General features: G+C 47.4%; 2 protein-coding genes across 3 annotated transcripts in view; one reads left to right on the top strand and one right to left on the bottom strand.

Moving 5' to 3' along the window:
• The window catches only part of LOC124018053 (general transcription factor IIE subunit 2-like), a 29486-nt gene extending 8719 nt beyond the window's left edge, over nucleotides 1-20767 (bottom strand). Inside the window, exons 1-3 of one of the 2 annotated variants that reach the window (XM_046333317.1) lie at nucleotides 20601-20767; nucleotides 19910-20069; nucleotides 3811-3902 (exon numbers count right to left, since the gene is read on the bottom strand). In XM_046333317.1, the coding sequence (XP_046189273.1) occupies nucleotides 3811-3902; nucleotides 19910-20066 (249 nt within the window). In that variant the 5' untranslated portion in view covers nucleotides 20067-20069; nucleotides 20601-20767. Of the gene's footprint in view, nucleotides 1-3810; nucleotides 3903-19909; nucleotides 20070-20597 lie in introns of both variants that reach the window. The other variant, XM_046333316.1, reaches the window with a different exon arrangement.
• Nucleotides 16351-18811, top strand: LOC124018054 (small integral membrane protein 18-like). The gene is made up of 2 exons (XM_046333318.1): nucleotides 16351-16644; nucleotides 18452-18811. Exons 1-2 carry the CDS (start codon nucleotides 16435-16437, stop codon nucleotides 18548-18550), a joined length of 309 nt encoding a protein of 102 aa, XP_046189274.1. The 5' UTR covers nucleotides 16351-16434; the 3' UTR covers nucleotides 18551-18811.
• Nucleotides 20768-22748: the final 1981 nt, after the last annotated feature.

Below are 22748 nucleotides of genomic sequence, written 5' to 3'. Positions count from 1 at the left end.
CCAGTAAAATGTTGAATTTTCAAGTATGGCATTTAGGACCTGAATGCCGCCCGGGCTAGTGTGGTCTAACAGCCAGATGGACAGTTTCTAACATCCTTTAATTCAGTGTAGTAGGCGGAGTGCCGGACAGAGAAGAACAGAACTCAGAATCCAGGACGTCATTGGTTGGTCACGTGATACATTGTTTAACGGCAGCTTGTAACGGCAGCTTGTAACGGCAGCTTGTAACGGCAGCTTGTAACGGCAGCTTGTAACGGCAGCTTGTAACGGCAGCTTGTCTGCATCGACTGGGTCAAGACGAGGTAGCTTCAGTATTGGGAAAAAGACAGAGCGCACACACACAGGCACACACACACACACACACACAGGCACACACACAAACACACAGGCACACTGGCACACCCACAGGTGCACACACACTGGCACACACACATTGGCACACACACACAGGCACACACACACAGGCACACACACAGGCACACACACAGGCGCACACACACAGGCACACACACTGGCGCACACACACACACACACACACACACACACACACACACACACACACACACACACACACACACACACACACACACACACACACACACACACACACACAATCTGTGAACGTTATGCAGATTGTTTTGAGTCAAAGTCTGGTGTGAAAAACCACCCAGGCTGTCAGAGTTACTGTACCAGAGCTGAACCATAAACATGTTGACTAACAAAAGTCTGTTGTTGTTGTTGTTGTTTACTTCCAACATAAAGAGTGGAGAACAAAACAATAGAGGGAGGAACTAACATCACAATAAACCCAATAAGAGACAGACGGAGGGTTCAGAGGGTTAAAAGGGGAGTGGTTTAATTGAGATGACAGCTCAGACTGTTGGAAGGAGGAAGCTCACCAATCAGGACACCACTGAACCACCACCTCTCTGACAACACGTCATTACTACAGTGAACCACCTCTCTGACAACAGGTCATTACTACAGTGAACCACCTCTCTAGACAACATGTCATTACTACAGTGAACCACCTCTCTAGGCAACATGTCATTACTACAGTGAACCACCTCTCTAGACAACATGTCATTACTACAGTGAACCACCTCTCTAGACAACATGTCATTACTACAGTGAACCACCTCTCTAGACAACATGTCATTACTACAGTGAACCATCTCTCTAGACAACATGTCATTACTACAGTGAACCACCTCTCTAGACAACATGTCATTACTACAGTGAACCACCTCTCTGACAACATGTCATTACTACAGTGAACCACCTCTCTAGACAACATGTCATTACTACAGTGAACCACCTCTCTAGACAACATGTCATTACTACAGTGAACCACCTCTCTAGACAACATGTCATTACTACAGTGAACCACCTCTCTAGACAACATGTCATTACTACAGTGAACCACCTCTCTGACAACATGTCATTACTACAGTGAACCACCTCTCTGACAACATGTCATTACTACAGTGAACCACCTCTCTGACAACATGTCATTACTACAGTGAACCACCTCTCTGACAACATGTCATTACTACAGTGAACCACCTCTCTGACAACATGTCATTACTACAGTGAACCACCTCTCTAGACAACATGTCATTACTACAGTGAACCACCTCTCTGACAACAGGTCATTACTACAGTGAACCACCTCTCTAGACAACATGTCATTACTACAGTGAACCACCTCTCTAGGCAACATGTCATTACTACAGTGAACCACCTCTCTAGACAACATGTCATTACTACAGTGAACCACCTCTCTAGACAACATGTCATTACTACAGTGAACCACCTCTCTAGACAACATGTCATTACTACAGTGAACCACCTCTCTAGACAACATGTCATTACTACAGTGAACCACCTCTCTAGACAACATGTCATTACTACAGTGAACCACCTCTCTGACAACATGTCATTACTACAGTGAACCACCTCTCTAGACAACATGTCATTACTACAGTGAACCACCTCTCTAGACAACATGTCATTACTACAGTGAACCACCTCTCTAGACAACATGTCATTACTACAGTGAACCACCTCTCTAGACAACATGTCATTACTACAGTGAACCACCTCTCTGACAACATGTCATTACTACAGTGAACCACCTCTCTGACAACATGTCATTACTACAGTGAACCACCTCTCTAGACAACATGTCATTACTACAGTGAACCACCTCTCTAGACAACATGTCATTACTACAGTGAACCACCTCTCTGACAACATGTCATTACTACAGTGAACCACCTCTCTGACAACATGTCATTACTACAGTGAACCACCTCTCTGACAACATGTCATTACTACAGTGAACCACCTCTCTAGACAACATGTCATTACTACAGTGAACCACCTCTCTAGACAACATGTCATTACTACAGTGAACCACCTCTCTGACAACATGTCATTACTACAGTGAACCACCTCTCTGACAACATGTCATTACTACAGTGAACCACCTCTCTGACAACATGTCATTACTACAGTGAACCACCTCTCTAGACAACATGTCATTACTACAGTGAACCACCTCTCTGACAACATGTCATTACTACAGTGAACCACCTCTCTGACAACATGTCATTACTACAGTGAACCACCTCTCTGACAACATGTCATTACTACAGTGAACCACCTCTCTGACAACATGTCATTACTACAGTGAACCACCTCTCTGACAACATGTCATTACTACAGTGAACCACCTCTCTAGACAACATGTCATTACTACAGTGAACCACCTCTCTAGACAACATGTCATTACTACAGTGAACCACCTCTCTGACAACATGTCATTACTACAGTGAACCACCTCTCTAGACAATATGTCATTACTACAGTGAACCACCTCTCTGACAACACGTCATTACTACAGTGAACCACCTCTCTAGACAACACGTCATTACTACAGTGAACCACCTCTCTAGACAACATGTCATTACTACAGTGAACCACCTCTCTAGACAACATGTCATTACTACAGTGGTGATTTGACAGTAGGATAACTAACATGTGTGGTCCTGTGTAGCTCAGTTGGTAGAGCGTGACTCTAGCAACACCAGGCTTGTGGGTTCCACCAGTACGTACTCACTACTGTTAGTCACTACTGTTAGTCACTACTGTTAGTCACTACTGTTAGTCACTACTACAGTGGGGATTTGACAGTAGGATAACTAACACTCACTACTGTTAGTCACTACTGTTAGTCACTACTGTTAGTCACTACTGTTAGTCACTACTACAGTGGGGATTTGAAAGTAGGATAACTAACACTCACTACTGTTAGTCACTACTACAGTGGGGATTTGACAGTAGGATAACTAACACTCACTACCGTTAGTCACTACTGTTAGTCACTACTACAGTGGGGATTTGAAAGTAGGATAACTAACACTCACTACTGTTAGTCACTACTGTTAGTCACTACTGTTAGTCACTACTGTTAGTCACTACTGTTAGTCACTACTGTTAGTCACTCTTGTCCAGAGTGACTATCTGCTAAATGACACAAACGTCATGGAGATGGAATCATCCACATATTGTGTGTGTGTGTGTGTGTGTGTGTGTGTGTGTGTGTGTGTGTGTGTGTGTGTGTGTGTGTGTGTGTGTGTGTGTGTGTGTGTGTGTGTGTGTGTGTGTGTGTGTGTGTGTGTGTGTGTGTGTGTGTGTGTGTGTGTGTGTGTGTGTGTGTGTGTGTGTGTGTGTGTGTGTAATGTGTAGTGTGTGTGTGTAATGTGTGTGTGTAATGTGTGTGTGTAATGTGTGTGTCCACCTTACCTTCATGTAGTTGACTATCTTAGCCAGGCAACCAAACTTGTAACCAGAGCTGCCTGTCAGGGCCTTCAGGTTGAAGTTACCATTACTGGTGTCTGGAGAGAGAAAGAGAAAACTGGTCAGATATCCTAATTACCAGCTCAGATACAGACCAGGATCAGAATCTAGACATGTTGTCCTGCTCAGACCAGGATCAGAATCTAGACATGTTGTCCTGCTCAGATACAGACCAGGATCAGAACCAGGATCAGAATTTAGACATGTTGTCCTGCTCAGATACAGACCAGGATCAGAATCTAGACATGTTGTCCTGCTCAGACCAGGATCAGAATCTAGACATGTTGTCCTGCTCAGATACAGACCAGGATCAGAATCTAGACATGTTGTCCTGCTCAGACCAGGATCAGAATCTAGACATGTTGTCCTGCTCAGACCAGGATCAGAATCTAGACATGTTGTCCTGCTCAGACCAGGATCAGAATCTAGACATGTTGTCCTGCTCTTGTGCCACACTAAGATGAGTCCTGTCAATATCAGTTATTCAATAGAGACTCATATAGTTCCTGTCAATAGCAGATATTCAATAGACTCATTTAGGTCCTGTCAATATAACATTGTTTCAATAACACTAATTCAATAACGTTGTGATTATATTGTTTTTGTGCAAGATTTAAAAAACAAAAAACCCTCTGTGTCTGATATGGTTATCAGGGCACCAGCTAGGGGGTATCAGGGCACTAGATAGGGGTATAAGGGCACTAGATGGGGGTATAAGGGCACTAGATGGGGGTATAAGGGCACTAGATGGGGGTTATCAGGGCACTAGCTAGGGGTATCAGGGCACTAGCTAGGGGGTATCAGGGCACCAGCTAGGGGTATCAGGGCACCAGCTAGGGGGTATAAGGGCACTAGCTAGGGGGTATAAGGGCACTAGCTAGGGGGTATCAGGGCACTAGATAGGGGGTATAAGGGCACTAGCTAGGGGGTATCAGGGCACTAGATAGGGGGTATCAGGGCACTAGATAGGGGGTATAAGGGCACTAGATAGGGGTATCAGGGCACTAGCTAGGGGGGTATAAGGGCACTAGATAGGGGGTATCAGGGCACTAGATAGGGGGTATAAGGACACTAGCTAGGGGGTATCAGGGCACTAGCTAGGGGGTATCATGGCACTAGCTAGGGGGTATAAGGGCATTAGCTAGGGGGTATAAGGGCACTAGCTAGGGGTATAAGGGCACTAGCTAGGGGTATCATGGCACTAGATAGGGGGTATAAGGGCACTAGCTAGGGGGTATCATGGCACTAGCTAGGGGTATCAGGGCACTAGCTAGGGGTATCATGGCACTAGCTAGGGGTATCATGGCACTAGCTAGGGGTATCATGGCACTAGATAGGGGTATAAGGGCACTAGCTAGGGGGTATCAGGGCACTAGCTAGGGGTATAAGGGCACTAGCTAGGGGTATAAGGGCACTAGCTAGGGGTATCAGGGCACTAGCTAGGGGGTATCAGGGCACTAGATAGGGGTATCAGGGCACTAGATAGGGGGTATCAGGGCACTAGATAGGGGTATAAGGGCACTAGATAGGGGGTATCAGGGCACTAGCTAGGGGGTATAAGGGCACTAGATAGGGGTATAAGGGCACTAGATAGGGGGTATAAGGGCACTAGCTAGGGGTATCAGGGCACTAGCTAGGGGTATCAGGGCACTAGCTAGGGGTATCATGGCACTAGCTAGGGGTATCATGGCACTAGCTAGGGTGTATCATGGCACTAGCTAGGGGGTATCAGGGCACTAGCTAGGGGGTATCAGGGCACTAGCTAGGGGGTATCATGGCACTAGCTAGGGGTATCAGGGCACTAGCTAGGGGTATCATGGCACTAGCTAGGGGGTATCAGGGCACTAGCTAGGGGGTATAAGGGCACTAGCTAGGGGGTATAAGGGCACTAGATAGGGGTATAAGGGCACTAGCTAGGGGTATCATGGCACTAGCTAGGGGTATCAGGGCACTAGCTAGGGGTATCATGGCACTAGCTAGGGGTATCATGGCACTAGCTAGGGGTATCATGGCACTAGCTAGGGGTATCAGGGCACTAGCTAGGGGTATAAGGGCACTAGCTAGGGGTATAAGGGCACTAGCTAGGGGGTATAAGGGCACTAGCTAGGGGGTATAAGGGCACTAGCTAGGGGTATAAGGGCACTAGCTAGGGGGTATAAGGGCACTAGCTAGGGGGTATAAGGGCACTAGCTAGGGGTATAAGGGCACTAGCTAGGGGTATCAGGGCACTAGCTAGGGGGTATAAGGGCACTAGCTAGGGGTATCAGGGCACTAGCTAGGGGTATAAGGGCACTAGCTAGGGGGTATAGGGCACTAGCTAGGGGTATAAGGGCACTAGCTAGGGGGTATCAGGGCACTAGCTAGGGGGTATCAGGGCACTAGCTCGGGGGTATAAGGGCACTAGCTAGGGGGTATAAGGGCACTAGCTAGGGGTATAAGGGCACTAGTTAGGGGGTATCAGGGCACTAGCTAGGGGTATCAGGGCACTAGCTAGGGGGTATAAGGGCACTAGCTAGGGGTATAAGGGCACTAGTTAGGGGGTATCAGGGCACTAGCTAGGGGGTATAAGGGCACTAGCTAGGGGGTATCAGGGCACTAGCTCGGGGTATCAGGGCACTAGCTCGGGGGTATAAGGGCACTAGCTAGGGGTATAAGGGCACTAGCTAGGGGTATAAGGGCACTAGTTAGGGGTATCAGGGCACTAGCTAGGGGTATCAGGGCACTAGCTAGGGGGTATAAGGGCACTAGCTAGGGGGTATAAGGGCACTAGTTAGGGGGTATCAGGGCACTAGCTAGGGGTATAAGGGCACTAGCTAGGGGGTATAAGGGCACTAGCTAGGGGGTATCAGGGCACTAGCTAGGGGTATCAGGGCACTAGCTAGGGGTATCAGGGCACTAGATAGGGGATATCAGGGAACTAGATAGGGGGTATAAGGGCACTAGCTAGGGGGTATCAGGGCACTAGCTAGGGGGTATCAGGGCACTAGATAGGGGTATCAGGGCACTAGATAGGGGTATCAGGGCACTAGATAGGGGTATCAGGGCACTAGATAGGGGTATAAGGGCACTAGATAGGGGTATCAGGGCACTAGATAGGGGGTATAAGGGCACTAGATAGGGGTATAAGGGCACTAGCTAGGGGGTATCAGGGCACTAGCTAGGGGGTATCAGGGCACTAGCTAGGGGGTATCATGGCACTAGCTAGGGGTATCATGGCACTAGCTAGGGTGTATCATGGCACTAGCTAGGGTGTATCATGGCACTAGCTAGGGGTATCAGGGCACTAGCTAGGGGTATCATGGCACTAGCTAGGGGTATCAGGGCACTAGCTAGGGGGTATCATGGCACTAGCTAGGGGGTATCATGGCACTAGCTAGGGGTATCATGGCACTAGCTAGGGGGTATCATGGCACTAGCTAGGGGGTATCATGGCACTAGCTAGGGGTATCAGGGCACTAGCTAGGGGGTATAAGGGCACTAGCTAGGGGGTATAAGGGCACTAGATAGGGGTATAAGGGCACTAGATAGGGGTATAAGGGCACTAGCTAGGGGTATCATGGCACTAGCTAGGGGGTATCAGGGCACTAGCTAGGGGGTATCATGGCACTAGCTAGGGGTATCATGGCACTAGCTAGGGGTATCATGGCACTAGCTAGGGGTATCATGGCACTAGCTAGGGGTATCAGGGCACTAGCTAGGGGGTATAAGGGCACTAGCTAGGGGGTATAAGGGCACTAGCTAGGGGTATAAGGGCACTAGCTAGGGGGTATAAGGGCACTAGCTAGGGGGTATAAGGGCACTAGCTAGGGGTATAAGGGCACTAGCTAGGGGGTATAAGGGCACTAGCTAGGGGGTATCAGGGCACTAGCTAGGGGGTATAAGGGCACTAGCTAGGGGTATAAGGGCACTAGCTAGGGGGTATAAGGGCACTAGCTAGGGGTATCAGGGCACTAGATAGGGGATATCAGGGCACTAGCTAGGGGGGGTATAAGGGCACTAGCTAGGGGGTATCAGGGCACTAGCTAGGGGGTATAAGGGCACTAGCTAGGGGGTATAAGGGCACTAGCTAGGGGTATAAGGGCACTAGCTAGGGGTATCAGGGCACTAGATAGGGGATATCAGGGCACTAGCTAGGGGGGGGGTATAAGGGCACTAGCTAGGGGTATCAGGGCACTAGATAGGGGTATCAGGGCACTAGATAGGGGTATCAGGGCACTAGATAGGGGTATAAGGGCACTAGATAGGGGGTATAAGGGCACTAGATAGGGGTATCAGGGCACTAGATAGGGGGTATAAGGGCACTAGATAGGGGTATAAGGGCACTAGCTAGGGGGTATCAGGGCACTAGCTAGGGGTATCAGGGCACTAGCTAGGGGGTATCATGGCACTAGCTAGGGGTATCATGGCACTAGCTAGGGTGTATCATGGCACTAGCTAGGGGTATCAGGGCACTAGCTAGGGGTATCAGGGCACTAGCTAGGGGTATCATGGCACTAGCTAGGGGTATCAGGGCACTAGCTAGGGGGTATCATGGCACTAGCTAGGGGTATCATGGCACTAGCTAGGGGTATCAGGGCACTAGCTAGGGGTATAAGGGCACTAGCTAGGGGGTATAAGGGCACTAGCTAGGGGGTATAAGGGCACTAGCTAGGGGGTATCATGGCACTAGCTAGGGGGTATCATGGCACTAGCTAGGGGGTATCATGGCACTAGCTAGGGGTATCATGGCACTAGCTAGGGGTATCAGGGCACTAGCTAGGGGGTATAAGGGCACTAGCTAGGGGTATAAGGGCACTAGCTAGGGGTATAAGGGCACTAGCTAGGGGTATAAGGGCACTAGCTAGGGGTATAAGGGCACTAGCTAGGGGGTATAAGGGCACTAGCTAGGGGGTATAAGGGCACTAGCTAGGGGGTATAAGGGCACTAGCTAGGGGTATAAGGGCACTAGCTAGGGGGTATCAGGGCACTAGCTAGGGGTATAAGGGCACTAGCTAGGGGGTATAAGGGCACTAGTTAGGGGTATCAGGGCACTAGCTAGGGGGTATCAGGGCACTAGCTAGGGGTATAAGGGCACTAGCTAGGGGGTATAAGGGCACTAGTTAGGGGGTATCAGGGCACTAGCTAGGGGGTATCAGGGCACTAGCTAGGGGGTATCAGGGCACTAGCTAGGGGGTATAAGGGCACTAGCTAGGGGGTATAAGGGCACTAGCTAGGCTTCCGTTTCAGGCCCTACTCTAGTGGCTCTGTGTCTGTGGCTTCAGCTGTGAGATCCTGTTTCTGGAGACCAGCCAATCAGAGCGGCCTGTTGTTGTGACTCACTAAATGATTCATCACGTGGGCGGGAGCTGCTGCTGGGTGCTAATGAGAAGGCGGGGCATTCATTGCATCTGAGAAGATTTGGCAAATAGAGAGGGGAGAAACGAGGGTGAGCTTAGCCATTGGTAGAGTGGTAAGGTCTGAGCACAGGCTGTGCCTTGTGTGGGGAAGACGAGCAGAACTGCAAGGAGTGGCAGGGAGGAGAGAGAGACACAGAGAGAGACAGAGAGAGGAAGACAGAGAGAGAGAGAGAGAGAGAGAGAGGAAGAGAGAGAGCGAGAGAGAGAGGAAGAGAGAGAGAGACAGAGAGAGGAAGACAGAGAGAGAGACAGAGAGAGAGGAAGAGAGAGAGCGAGAGAGAGAGGAAGAGAGAGAGAGACAGAGAGAGGAAGACAGAGAGAGAGACAGAGAGAGAGAGAGGAAGAGAGAGAGCGAGAGAGAGAGGAAGAGAGAGAGCGAGAGAGAGAGAGGAAGAGAGAGAGACAGAGTGGGGGAAGGGAGAGCGAGAGCATCTTTTGCCTGAATCCTTTCCATCCACCCCACAGTATAAAGCTACACAGGTGAGTCTGCATATTTCCCTGACACAACGACGGTTAGTGTGTGTGTGTGTGTGTGTGTGTGTGTGTGTGTGTGTGTGTGTGTGTGTGTGTGTGTGTGTGTGTGTGTGTGTGTGTGTGTGTGTGTGTGTGTGTGTGTGTGTGTGTGTGTGTGTGTGTGTGTGTGTGTGTGTGTGTGTGTGTGTGTGTGTGTGTGTGTGGACACACTGGCAGATCTGCAGTCTGGGTGCATGCTTGCCTGCTACAGCCATGTCTCAGGACAAGGCGCGTGTGTGTGTGTGTGTATGTGTATGTGTGCGTGTGCGTGTGTGTGTAGTGTAGTGTGTGTGTGTAGTCTGTGTGTGTGTGTGTGTAGTGTGTGTGTAGTGTGTGTGTGTGTGTAGTGTGTAGTGTATATCTACTAGCCTAATCCATCCTATGAAGCCTACGTTGTATCTGTGATTGCTTTCATAAGAGGAGGGTTTACCTTCCATCCCTACAGCATTCTGGGTAATAGCACTACATTATAAACGGTAAAAGGTTTATCATCACCAGAGGACAGACAGACAGGAGCCCAGCCTATGGGTTAGGCTGTGAGCAGACAGACAGACAGACAGGAGCCCAGCCTATGGGTTACGCTGTGAGCAGACAGACAGACGGGAGCCCAGCCTATGGGTTACGCTGTGAGCAGACAGACGGGAGCCCAGCCTATGGGTTACGCTGTGAGCAGACAGACAGACAGACAGACAGACAGACAGACAGACAGACAGACAGACAGACAGACAGACAGACAGACAGACAGACAGACAGACAGACAGACAGACAGACAGACAGACAGGCAGACAGGCAGACAGGCAGACAGGCAGATGGGAGCCCAGCCTATGGGTTATGGATGAGTGTTTTTGTAGCAGACTGTCAGACTAAAGGATGAGTGTCTATATAACATACTGTCAGACTAAAGGATGAGTGTCTATATAACATACTGTCAGACTAAAGGATGAGTGTCTATATAACATACTGTCAGACTCAAGGATGAGTGTCTATATAACATACTGTCAGACTAAAGGATGAGTGTTAATATTGACTGTCAGACTAAAGGATGAGTGTTTATATAACATACTGTCAGACTAAAGGATGAGTGTCTATATAACATACTGTCAGACTCAAGGATGAGTGTCTATATAACATACTGTCAGACTAAAGGATGAGTGTTAATATAGACTGTCAGACTAAAGGATGAGTGTTAATATTGACTGTCAGACTAAAGGATGAGTGTCTATATAACATACTGTCAGTCTAAAGGATGAGTGTTAATATAGACTGTCAGACTAAAGGATGAGTGTTAATATAGACTGTCAGACTAAAGGATGAGTGTTAATATAGACTGTCAGACTATAGGATGAGTGTTAATATAGACTGTCAGACTAAAGGATGAGTGTTTTTGTAGCAGACTGTCAGACTAAAGGATGTGTGTTAATATAGACTGTCAGTCTATAGGATGAGTGTTAATATAGACTGTCAGACTAAAGGATGAGTGTTTTTGTAGCAGAACGGAGAGAGACTAGGCTGCTAGAGGACGGTTCCTGGGTCAAACTCCACAGGGAATAGGGTGCCAAGCAGGCTGCTAGAGGACGGTTCCTGGGTCAAACTCCACAGGGAATAGGGTGCCAAGCAGGCTGCTAGAGGACGGTTCCTGGGTCAAACTCCACAGGGAATAGGGTGCCAAGCAGGCTGCTAGAGGACGGTTCCTGGGTCAAACTCCACAGGGAATAGGGTGCCAAGCAGACTGCTAGAGGACGGTTCCTGGGTCAAACTCCACAGGGAATAGGGTGCCAAGCAGGCTGCTAGAGGACGGTTCCTGGGTCAAACTCCACAGGGAATAGGGTGCCAAGCAGGCAGTAAGGTTGTTGTGATTCAGACTGGCATAGAGACGACTGGGCTTCTTCTCCTGTAAGGATTTCAGTAAGGACACATGCACACAAACTCTATAAAGGGTTTAATTAGGGTGGATTTGGCTGTATAGACATTAGGGAGGGGGTGGGGCAGTGGGAGCCCCTGCAGACAGACACAGCAGGAGGCACCGCTCTGCCTCAGTCTGTCTGGGGTCCTACAACACTTCAGGGAGAACAAACAGAAAAGGGAGGGGAGGGGGCTTGAGAGGGAGGAGAGATAGGAGGGGTAGGGGTGGAGAGGGAGGGAGGGAGGGAGGAGAGGGTAGGGGTGGAGAGGGAGGGAGGAGAGAGAGGAGGGGGTAGTGGTGGGAGAGGGAGGGAGGAGAGAGAGGAGGGGGTAGGGGGTGGAGAGGGAGGGAGGGAGAGAGAGGAGGGGGTAGGGGGTGGAGAGGAGGGAGGGAGGGAGGGAGGAGAGGGTAGGGGTGGAGAGGGAGGGAGGAGAGGAGGGGGTAGGGGTGGAGAGGGAGGGAGGAGAGAGAGGAGAGGGGGGGTAGGGGTGGAGAGGGAGGGAGGGAGGGAGGGGTGGAGAGGGAGGGAGGGAGGGAGGGAGGAGAGGAGGGGTAGGGGTGGAGAGGGAGGGAGGAGAGAGAGGAGAGAGAGGAGGGGTAGTGGTGGAGAGGGAGGGAGGGAGGAGAGAGAGAGAGGAGGGGGTAGGGGTGGAGAGGGAGGGAGGGAGGAGAGAGAGGAGAGAGAGGGAGGGAGGGAGGAGGGGGTAGGGGTGGAGAGGGAGGGAGGGAGAGAGGGAGGGGTAGTGGTGGAGAGGGAGGGAGGAGAGAGGAGGGGGTAGTGGTGGAGAGGGAGGGAGGAGAGAGGAGGGGTAGGGGGGTGGAGAGGGAGGGAGGGAGGGAGGAGAGGGAGGAGGGGGTAGTGGTGGAGAGAGAGTAGGGGTAGTGGTGGAGAGGGAGGGAGAGAGGGAGAGAGGAGGGGAGGGGTGGAGAGGGAGGGAGGAGAGGAGGGGGTAGGGGTGGAGAGGGAGGGAGGAGAGAGAGGAGGGGGTAGTGGTGGAGAGGGAGAGAGGGAGAGAGAGGAGGGGTAGTGGTGGAGAGGGAGGGAGGGAGGAGAGAGAGGAGGGGGTAGTGGTGGAGAGGGAGGGAGGAGAGAGAGGAGGGGGTAGGGGGTGGAGAGGGACGGAGGAGAGAGAGAGAGGAGGGGGTAGGGGTGGAGAGGGACGGAGGAGAGAGAGAGAGGAGGGGGTAGGGGTGGAGAGGGAGGGAGGGAGGGAGGACGGGGTAGGGGTGGAGAGGGAGGGAGGAGAGGACGGGGTAGGGGTGGAGAGGGAGGGAGGGAGGAGAGGACGGGGTAGGGGTGGAGAGGGAGGGAGGGAGGAGGGGACGGGGGTAGGGGTGGAGAGGGAGGGAGGGAGGGTGTGGAGAGGGGGAGGAGAGATAGGAGGGGTAGGGGTGGGGGGGTAACGGTAGGGAGGAACAGAGAGAGGTGTAGTTCTGGGGTACTAGGCTATGGTAGTGTGGTGTGGGTAGAGGATGTATCAGTTCATAATAGATAAAGAATGATATCCCTCTGTTCCTTCACTTCTCTCCCTCCATCAACATCAGCCAACAGAACCTCCAATAACCCAATTAGACGACACTTTCACACAGGAAGTATTACAGTAGAATTACAGTATTTTCCCCAGAGAGCGAGACCTTCAGTTACTATGACAGTGTTACTAATGTGGACTATCAATAGCCTCTACTACATAGCAACATTAAAACAGTTGAAGGCCTATTGGCTACTTCCATAGCAACATGAAAACAGTCTGATTAAAGTTGAAGGCCTATTGGCTACTTCCATAGCAACATTAAAACAGTTGAAGGCCTATTGGCTACTTCACATAGCAACATGAAAACAGTCTGATTAAAGTTGAAGGCCTATTGGCTACTTCCATAGCAACATTAAAACAGTTGAAGGCCTATTGGCTACTTCCATAGCAACATTAAAACAGTTGAAGGCCTATTGGCTACTTCCATAGCAACATTAAAACAGTTGAAGGCCTATTGGCTACTTCCATAGCAACATGAAAACAGTTGAAGGCCTATTGGCTACTTCCATAGCAACATGAAAACAGTCTGATTAAAGTTGAAGGCCTATTGGCTACTTCCATAGCAACATGAAAACAGTCTGATTAAAGGTGAAGGCCTATTGGCTACTTCCATAGCAACATTAAAACAGTTGAAGGCCTATTGGCTACTTCCATAGCAACATTAAAACAGTTGAAGGCCTATTGGCTACTTCCATAGCAACATGAAAACAGTCTGATTAAAGTTGAAGGCCTATTGGCTACTTCCATAGCAACATTAAAACAGTTGAAGGCCTATTGGCTACTTCCATAGCAACATGAAAACAGTCTGATTAAAGTTGAAGGCCTATTGGCTACTTCCATAGCAACATTAAAACAGTTGAAGGCCTATTGGCTACTTCCATAGCAACATTAAAACAGTTGAAGGCCTATTGGCTACTTCCATAGCAACATGAAAACAGTTGAAGACCTATTGGCTACTTCACATCTCATTAGATGACGACAGCTAATGGGGATCCTAATAAACACATGATCTCATTGACTTCATCAGAGACCGAGCCATTGTGTTCAGGGTAACTAGACTAACAGTCAGGAGATGACTGTGGTCTGCTAACACTATGTAACATAGAACTGTATATAATAGACATGCTGTCCTCTGACTAATGACAGGCCTGTATCGGGTTACACTAACAGCACTATGTAACATAGAACTGTATATAATAGACATGCTGTCCTCTGACTAATGACAGGCCTGTATCAGGTTACACTAACAGCACTATGTAACATAGAACTGTATATAATAGACATGCTGTCCTCTGACTAATGACAGGCCTGTATCGGGTTACACTAACACTATGTAACATAGAACTGTATATAATAGACATGCTGTCCTCTGACTAATGACAGGCCTGTATCAGGTTACACTAACAGCACTATGTAACATAGAACTGTATATAATAGACATGCTGTCCTCTGACTAATGACAGGCCTGTATCGGGTTACACTAACAGCACTATGTAACATAGAACTGTATATAATAGACATGCTGTCCTCTGACTAATGACAGGCCTGTATCAGGTTACACTAACAGCACTATGTAACATAGAACTGTATATAATAGACATGCTGTCCTCTGACTAATGACAGGCCTGTATCGGGTTACACTAACACTATGTAACATAGAACTGTATATAATAGACATGCTGTCCTCTGACTAATGACAGGCCTGTATCAGGTTACACTAACAGCACTATGTAACATAGAACTGTATATAATAGACATGCTGTCCTCTGACTAATGACAGGCCTGTATCGGGTTACACTAACAGCACTATGTAACATAGAACTGTATATAATAGACATGCTGTCCTCTAACTAATGACAGGCCTGTATCAGGTTACACTAACAGCACTATGTAACATAGAACTGTATATAATAGACATGCTGTCCTCTGACTAATGACAGGCCTGTATCAGGTTACACTAACAACACTATGTAACATAGAACTGTATATAATAGACATGCTGTCCTCTGACTAATGACAGGCCTGTATCGGGTTACACTAACACTATGTAACATACTGTGAGTCAGTCATCAGTCACCAGTAAAGATACTCAGAGCAGATGATGACAGTGGGCTCTACCACAGGAGAGGAGAGGTAGAGTGACTCACTGCTAAACACATACACACATCCGATAACCATAGCCTAGTCGGTCACACACACATCTGATAACAGTGTCTGTAGAGCAGTACTCAGGACAAGCCCCATTTCCCCTCAGTCTCTCTCTGGTTCACTCAACCAAACTGGGTCAGTCAGCACAGTCGCTCTCACTGCTCCTGGCGTGTGTGTGTGTGTGTGTGTGTGTGTGTGTGTGTGTGTGTGTGTGTGTGTGTGTGTGTGTGTGTGTGTGTGTGTGTGTGTGTGTGTGTGTGTGTGTGTGTGTGTGTGTGTGTGTGTGTGTGTGTGTGTGTGTGTGTGTGTGTGTGTGTGTGTGTGTGTGTGTGCGTGCGTGCGTGCGTGCGTGCGTGCGTGCGTGCGTGCGTGCGTGCGTGCGTGCGTGCGTGTGTAAGCAGGAAGGCGCTCTGCACCCCAGGAGATTGTGTCCTGATGGAGTAAGTGTATACTGTGTATAGAGGTTCTGTCTCTCTCTCCCTCCAGGTCACAGTACCAGAACTCTGAGTTTAGAGGTTCTGTCTCTCTCCCTCCAGGTCACAGTACCAGAACTCTGTGTTTAGAGGTTCTGTCTCTCTCCCTCCAGGTCACAGTACCAGAACTCTGTGTTTAGAGGTTCTGTCTCTCTCCCTCCAGGTCACAGTACCAGAACTCTGTGTTTAGAGGTTCTGTCTCTCTCCCTCCAGGTCACAGTACCAGAACTCTGTGTTTAGAGGTTCTGTCTCTCTCTCCCTCCAGGTCACAGTACCAGAACTCTGTGTTTAGAGGTTCTGTCTCTCCCTCCAGGTCACAGCACCAGAACTCTGTGTTTAGAGGTTCTGTCTCTCCCTCCCTGTCACAGTACCAGAACTCTGTGTATAGAGGTTCTGTCTACCTCCCTCCAGGTCACAGTACCAGAACTCTGTGTTTAGAGGTTCTGTCTCTCTCCCTCAGGTCACAGCACCAACACAAAACAACACTATCATCTCTCTCTTTCTCTACCGACCATTGGACTGTCAACACCAGCAGGACTCTCAAACCTCTCCAGGAACAAACCAACCATGTCTTCCTCTATCATTTCTCTCCCAGGTGAAACAACATGGACCGTCTCAACACCACCTCTCTCCCGTGGCTCCCTGACGCCGCCCCGCTGTCCCAGGTTTCCCTGCAGGTTCAGGAGGTGTACCCGTTCCACGACGGCTGGAACATAGCGTGCTTCGTCATCCTCCTCCTCTTCATCATCACAGTGGTCTCCCTGGCAGCTCTGGCCTTCCTCTACGAGCTGCTGGACTGTGGCTGCTGTGTCAAGGTGAGACTAGGCCTGTTACTATACTGTAGCTGTTCCAGGGTTAGACCAGGTTACTATACTGTAGCTGTTCCAGGGTTAGACTAGGCCTGTTACTATACTATAGCTGTTCCAGGGTTAGACCAGGTTACTATACTGTAGCTGTTCCAGGGTTAGACCAGGCCTGTTACTATACTGTAGCTGTTCCAGGGTTAGACCAGGCCTGTTACTATACTGTAGCTGTTCCAGGGTTAGACCAGGCCTGTTACTATACTATAGCTGTTCCAGGGTTAGACCAGGCCTGTTACTATACTATAGCTGTTCCAGGGTTAGACCAGGCCTGTTATTATACTATAGCTGTTCCAGGGTTAGACCAGGCCTGTTATTATACTATAGCTGTTCCAGGGTTAGACCAGGCCTGTTACTATACTATAGCTGTTCCAGGGTTAGACCAGGTTACTATACTATAGCTGTTCCAGGGTTAGACCAGGCCTGTTACTATACTGTAGCTGTTCCAGGGTTAGACCAGGTTACTATACTGTAGCTGTTCCAGGGTTAGACCAGGCCTGTTATTATACTGTAGCTGTTCCAGGGTTAGACCAGGCCTGTTACTATACTGTAGCTGTTCCAGGGTTAGACCAGGTTACTATACTGTAGCTGTTCCAGGGTTAGACCAGGCCTGTTATTATACTGTAGCTGTTCCAGGGTTAGACCAGGCCTGTTACTATACTGTAGCTGTTCCAGGGTTAGACCAGGCCTGTTATTATACTGTAGCTGTTCCAGGGTTAGACCAGGCCTGTTACTATACTCTAGCTGTTCCAGGGTTAGACCAGGTTACTATACTGTAGCTGTTCCAGGGTTAGACCAGGTTACTATACTGTAGCTGTTCCAGGGTTAGACCAGGCCTGTTATTATACTGTAGCTGTTCCAGGGTTAGACCAGGCCTGTTATTATACTGTAGCTGTTCCAGGGTTAGACCAGGTTACTATACTATAGCTGTTCCAGGGTTAGACCAGGCCTGTTATTATACTATAGCTGTTCCAGGGTTAGACCAGGTTACTATACTGTAGCTGTTCCAGGGTTAGACCAGGCCTGTTAATATACTGTAGCTGTTCCAGGGTTAGACCAGGTTACTATACTGTAGCTGTTCCAGGGTTAGACCAGGTTACTATACTATAGCTGTTCCAGGGTTAGACCAGGCCTGTTACTATACTATAGCTGTTCCAGGGTTAGACCAGGCCTGTTACTATACTGTAGCTGTTCCAGGGTTAGACCAGGCCTGTTAATATAACCTGGATCTAACCTAAACCCATTGTAATAACCTGGGTCTAACCTAAACCCATTGTAATAACCTGGGTCTAACCTAAACCCATTGTAATAACCTGGGTCTAACCTAAACCCATTGTAATAACCTGGGTCTAACCTAAACCCATTGTAATCACCTGGGTCTAACCTAAACCCATTGTAATCACCTGGGTCTAACCTAAACCCATTGAAATCACCTGGATCTAACCTAAACCCATTGTAATCACCTGGATCTAACCTAAACCCATTGTAATAACCTGGGTCTAACCTAAACCCATTGTAATAACCTGGGTCTAACCTAAACCCATTGTAATAACCTGGGTCTAACCTAAACCCATTGTAATCACCTGGGTCTAACCTAAACCCATTGTAATCACCTGGATCTAACCTAAACCCATTGTAATCACCTGGATCTAACCTAAACCCATTGTAATCACCTGGATCTAACCTAAACCCATTGTAATAACCTGGATCTAACCTAAACCCATTGTAATAACCTAAACTATGGGTTTTCCTTCTCATGCAGGGGAAGACCCATCGTGACCTGATGGAGGAGGAAGGTCCCTTCCACAACATGGTGGAGAAGATCCACAGTCCCACGGGGTCACAAACCGAGGTGGTGTAAGGGGGTTAAAGGGGTCGTTGCCACAGTGACCAGGGCCAAGCAGGAAGTTAGGTCATGATCGTTGACCCTGAATCTGAACCCGAGACTGACTGTGCTGTGTGTTCACAGTTTGAGAACAGTGAGACTGCACCTTCGTATGTGTGAGATTGTGTGTGTGTGTGTATGGAATGGTGGTGTTATCTATTCAAAGCACGTCAGCAGGGAAGGCAGGAGAGAAGAAGAGCTCTCCTTTGCCAAGTCCAGGGTTTTGACAAGTCTATTATTCGACGGATGTTTAGCATCTTCATCCATCACCACATTGTAAGTACAAGACATACCATTCGAGACAGCTAAAGACACAGAGGAGATCCACAATGATAGCCAACCCTCTAGGACCCTACAGAGCAAGGAAGTCCCCCAAAGTCAACGACCAAGATGACCAAACATTTAATTAACTGTCGTAGTGTTTCCAGATTTCTATGAAAGCCCCCCCCCCCAAAAAAAAGTAATTAGTGTTATGTTAAAAAGCAGGTTGTGTGTGTTGGAATGGTGTGGGCGTGTACTGGTTATTAGAAATATTAATGGAGCAGACCGCTGATTGGACCATCTCATCCTGCTCACGATGATGACCTCATCCTCATTACGAGTTAAGCTAACTTTTAAAGTTAATATTCTGTTATCACTGGACAGTTACTTTAAAATGTCACCAAAAGACCCAGCTACCACAGAAGACGTCCCACATTTGAATGTAATTTACAGATGGTTTTAATTCCCCAATGCTTTGACTGCCATTGTAGTGAAGTCCTCATCCATTTGACCAAAAAATGTTCACAACTTGCTGTGTCGTAACGATGTAATCAACAGTCGCTCTGGATAAGAGCGTCTGCTAAATTACTTAAATGTAAAATGCCTGTCATAATGTCACCACTCACCAACAGCCAAGTGGCCATGATACTACTCTCTCTAGAAGGGGGGGGGGGCACCTGTACACACACCGATGTAAATAACATAACATACTTGCATTGAGCACATGGTGTTATTTCACTTGCCTAAAATGATGATGATGACGATGATGAATAAACAATGTAAGAAAAACAAACTGTTTTTTTTTTTGGACCTGCCTTAATTTGTCCAATTTAAAACTATTTTTCCTTTGAAAAATGTTTTCTACTTGGAGTAAATGGAAACCTTTTCGCAACAGACGAAATGTTTTGCAACAGGATCGCCGTAATGGATACACCCCAATGGAAACCTTTTCGCAACAGGCTAAATGTTTTACAACAGGATCGCCGTAATGAATACACCCCAATGGAAACCTTTCCGCAACAGGCTAAATGTTTTACAACAGGATCGCCGTAATGAATACACCCCTGGTCTTACCTGCGCCATGTTTGGACCCGGAGGCCTCCTTGTCAGCTTTGGACTTCTTCTTCTTGGAACCGCCTGACTCGGAGGCTGCAGGTCTCTTCTCAACCGTGGGCTGAGAGAGAGCCCTCTTCTTAAAGAGCTCCCGCTCTCTCAACAAGGCTGGGTCCATCCTGATACAACATTACAACGTTAGATACTAGCTACAGAAAGACATAAAATATATACCTCAAGGCAACACAATGTTAGGGTTGGGTCCATCCTCTAAGTCAACATATAGCGGCATTATTAGCTCCTCAAAGACATGCACAACGTTGTTACACTTCTCAGTATATATATGGGCTGAACAACGAGCAACATGTCAATGGTTTAGACCTAGTTTGGGTGTCCACATACCATATAGCTTTTTATGATGTTCACACATTTCACATTCCGTTAGCTCGCTAGGTTTACGTAGCTAATAATGGTATCCCACTCGTCAAGCTGCTACTCTGATACCTAAACTAGCAAGTTGTCTGACACTTCTGCCAGTACATCTAAGTGACATCACATCTTATGAGTGACACCAAAAAATAAACTGAAAGATGTATATTAGCTTCCTAGTTGCTGTACAAAATAAAAGCTAGTAACCTAGCTAGTTAGACAGGTTTTTGGGTTTGCTAGCATTTAAGCTAATTTAGTTAGCTTGATTATTTCTGGTTACCTTTTTTTCTTCAAATGCCTAATCCCCTCTTTTGGATGAACAAATATTTAAACATTTACTAGAAACACACGTTCATTAATCGTTCTGTTGTAAACACTTCTCCGATAGCTATTTTGGGGGGCTTTTGTTTCTTTAATATCAAGCTAACTTCTTGTCATCGTTCATTCTCCGACTTCCGCTCTGAGTTCCGACTTCCGCTCTGAGTTCCGACTTCCGCTTTGAGTTCCGACTTCCGCTCTGAGTTCGATTGATCGGTAATCGACAGCTAATCCTTGATTGTGATGGTGCGTTCCATCCGGACTAGCGGAGCTACGAAAAGCAAGATTGCCATGTCAGCCGGTTAAGGGAAATGTAGCTACTTTGAGTACGATGTCGCGGGTTTTTTGGGGCTACTTCTATTTTATACATCCGCCGCAATGGCATTTCTCTTGATTTAAAAAAATATATATTTATATATTTATTTCACTGTGACCTGCCGCTGCTGACTATCAAGCAGTGAGGCAGGCTGTTGCTGAATGAGTGGTGGGGAGGTCCGTGTGTGTGTGTGTGTGTGTGTGTGTGTGTGTGTGTGTGTGTGTGTGTGTGTGTGTGTGTGTGTGTGTGTGTGTGTGTGTGTGTGTGTGTGTGTGTGTGTGTGTGTGTGTGTGTGTAGAGCGCTAGGCAGAGCTATAGCAGCATGCGCGCGCACATTGCGATAACTTCACACATATTTCTAACACATTGTTCAATAAAACATATCAAAGTACCCGCTTTAACTGATGCGTATCAACACTAGAAAACTACTTTAGAAAACTACTTTTGGCGCACTAGCACTAAAGCGCATTAGTTACATTCGGTCGGTGGTGGTTTAAACTGCATTCTATAATGTCGACTTTACTTTGAAGGAAAACTGTATCAAGCGAAGGGTTTTACACATACTCAGTTATTGGGTCTGGAGCACTGCACAAGTGGAAATTTGAAATGGACGTTATGGAACGCCCTCTGTGCTTCTGTTATGGGAGAAGAAGAAAAATCCACAATGAAACTAACATTAAATGTGGAGAATGATACATTTATATACGTTGTCATCAAGTAGCCTATTCATGTATATGCCATTGTAAGGCTACTGTAAATATGTTGAAATGGTGATATCACCGGAGTCATTACAAGTCAGTTTTCGCCCCTTAGTTTAACCTACCAGGAGCTGGCAAACCAATTAAACAAATGCCTATGACGTCAGTTTATGGTTGTTGTTTTTGTGTTATTATGTCATTATTAACGGCCATGTTGAAGTCTGTCGATTTGAACTAACCATGCTGCTAAATCTTTCAGTTTACATCGGCTACTATCTGAAATGAGATGTTAGGCCTATCTGAGGCTATAGGCTACCTGCATCTAGCTAAGCAAACCATGGCAAAATTGAATTAGACTACAATGAAAAACCCAGATTTGAACATAAACCTATTGATAAGAAAAGTCAATCTCACAAAATATACCATTTATAACAGTTTGTGTTTTTCACATTTGGCACATAGGCCTAATAACGCGCAATTGCCAGAAGATATACTTGTTTTTATTTTTTTAATTCGTCCAAGTGTTTCTTGCTCAGAGATTTCGAGATCCTCTGTCCAACTTTCATCACTCAAACTCTCCTGTCGGATTGATCTGTAGTTATGCACATGCGCAAAAGGGATTGATTTACAATCATAGCAGTCAAAGGAGTTTTATCGACATCCATTGATGGAAAATCATCTGGTGAGTTTAATAAAAGCTAATCTTATTTTCTCTTGCGACATATTCAAATTCCATTTGCTGCTAATAAATTATTATTTTGATCGAAAACCGAATTTTGCTTCTCATTTCGTCATTACAAGCTACGTCGATATTCCTTCTTAGCTAATTCACTTGATAACATTATGGGAAAATGGAAAATATGGCAACTCCTCTCTTGCTCAGATACAATTTGTATTTTTACTCAATTATCCATACTGGCTAATGATTATAACAACGATTCTGATCCAACCATTAATTCATACTTTGTTGTGCCCCTGGCCTGAGAGGATGGAAGTTAAATATGTAGATAGATGTCGAAGGCCAATGTTAAATAGCTAACGTTGACCATGAATGGAAGCGATGCTAGCGAGCCAGTATTATAGCCAGGTAGCCTTGGAC

This window comes from Oncorhynchus gorbuscha, unplaced genomic scaffold (genome assembly GCF_021184085.1).
Source record: "Oncorhynchus gorbuscha isolate QuinsamMale2020 ecotype Even-year unplaced genomic scaffold, OgorEven_v1.0 Un_scaffold_383, whole genome shotgun sequence".
Classification (NCBI taxonomy): domain Eukaryota; kingdom Metazoa; phylum Chordata; class Actinopteri; order Salmoniformes; family Salmonidae; genus Oncorhynchus; species Oncorhynchus gorbuscha.
This window is presented reverse-complemented; position numbering and strand designations above follow the sequence as displayed.

What these genes read in the sequence shown, in the direction of transcription:
- LOC124018054 (XM_046333318.1), top strand. Translation starts at nt 16,435, where the DNA reads ATGGACCGTCTCAACACCACCTCTCTCCCGTGGCTCCCTGACGCCGCC. An exon ending in ACTGTGGCTGCTGTGTCAAG is followed by an intron (nt 16,645 to 18,451) that starts GTGAGACTAGGC and finishes CTTCTCATGCAG; the next exon opens with GGGAAGACCCATCGTGACCT.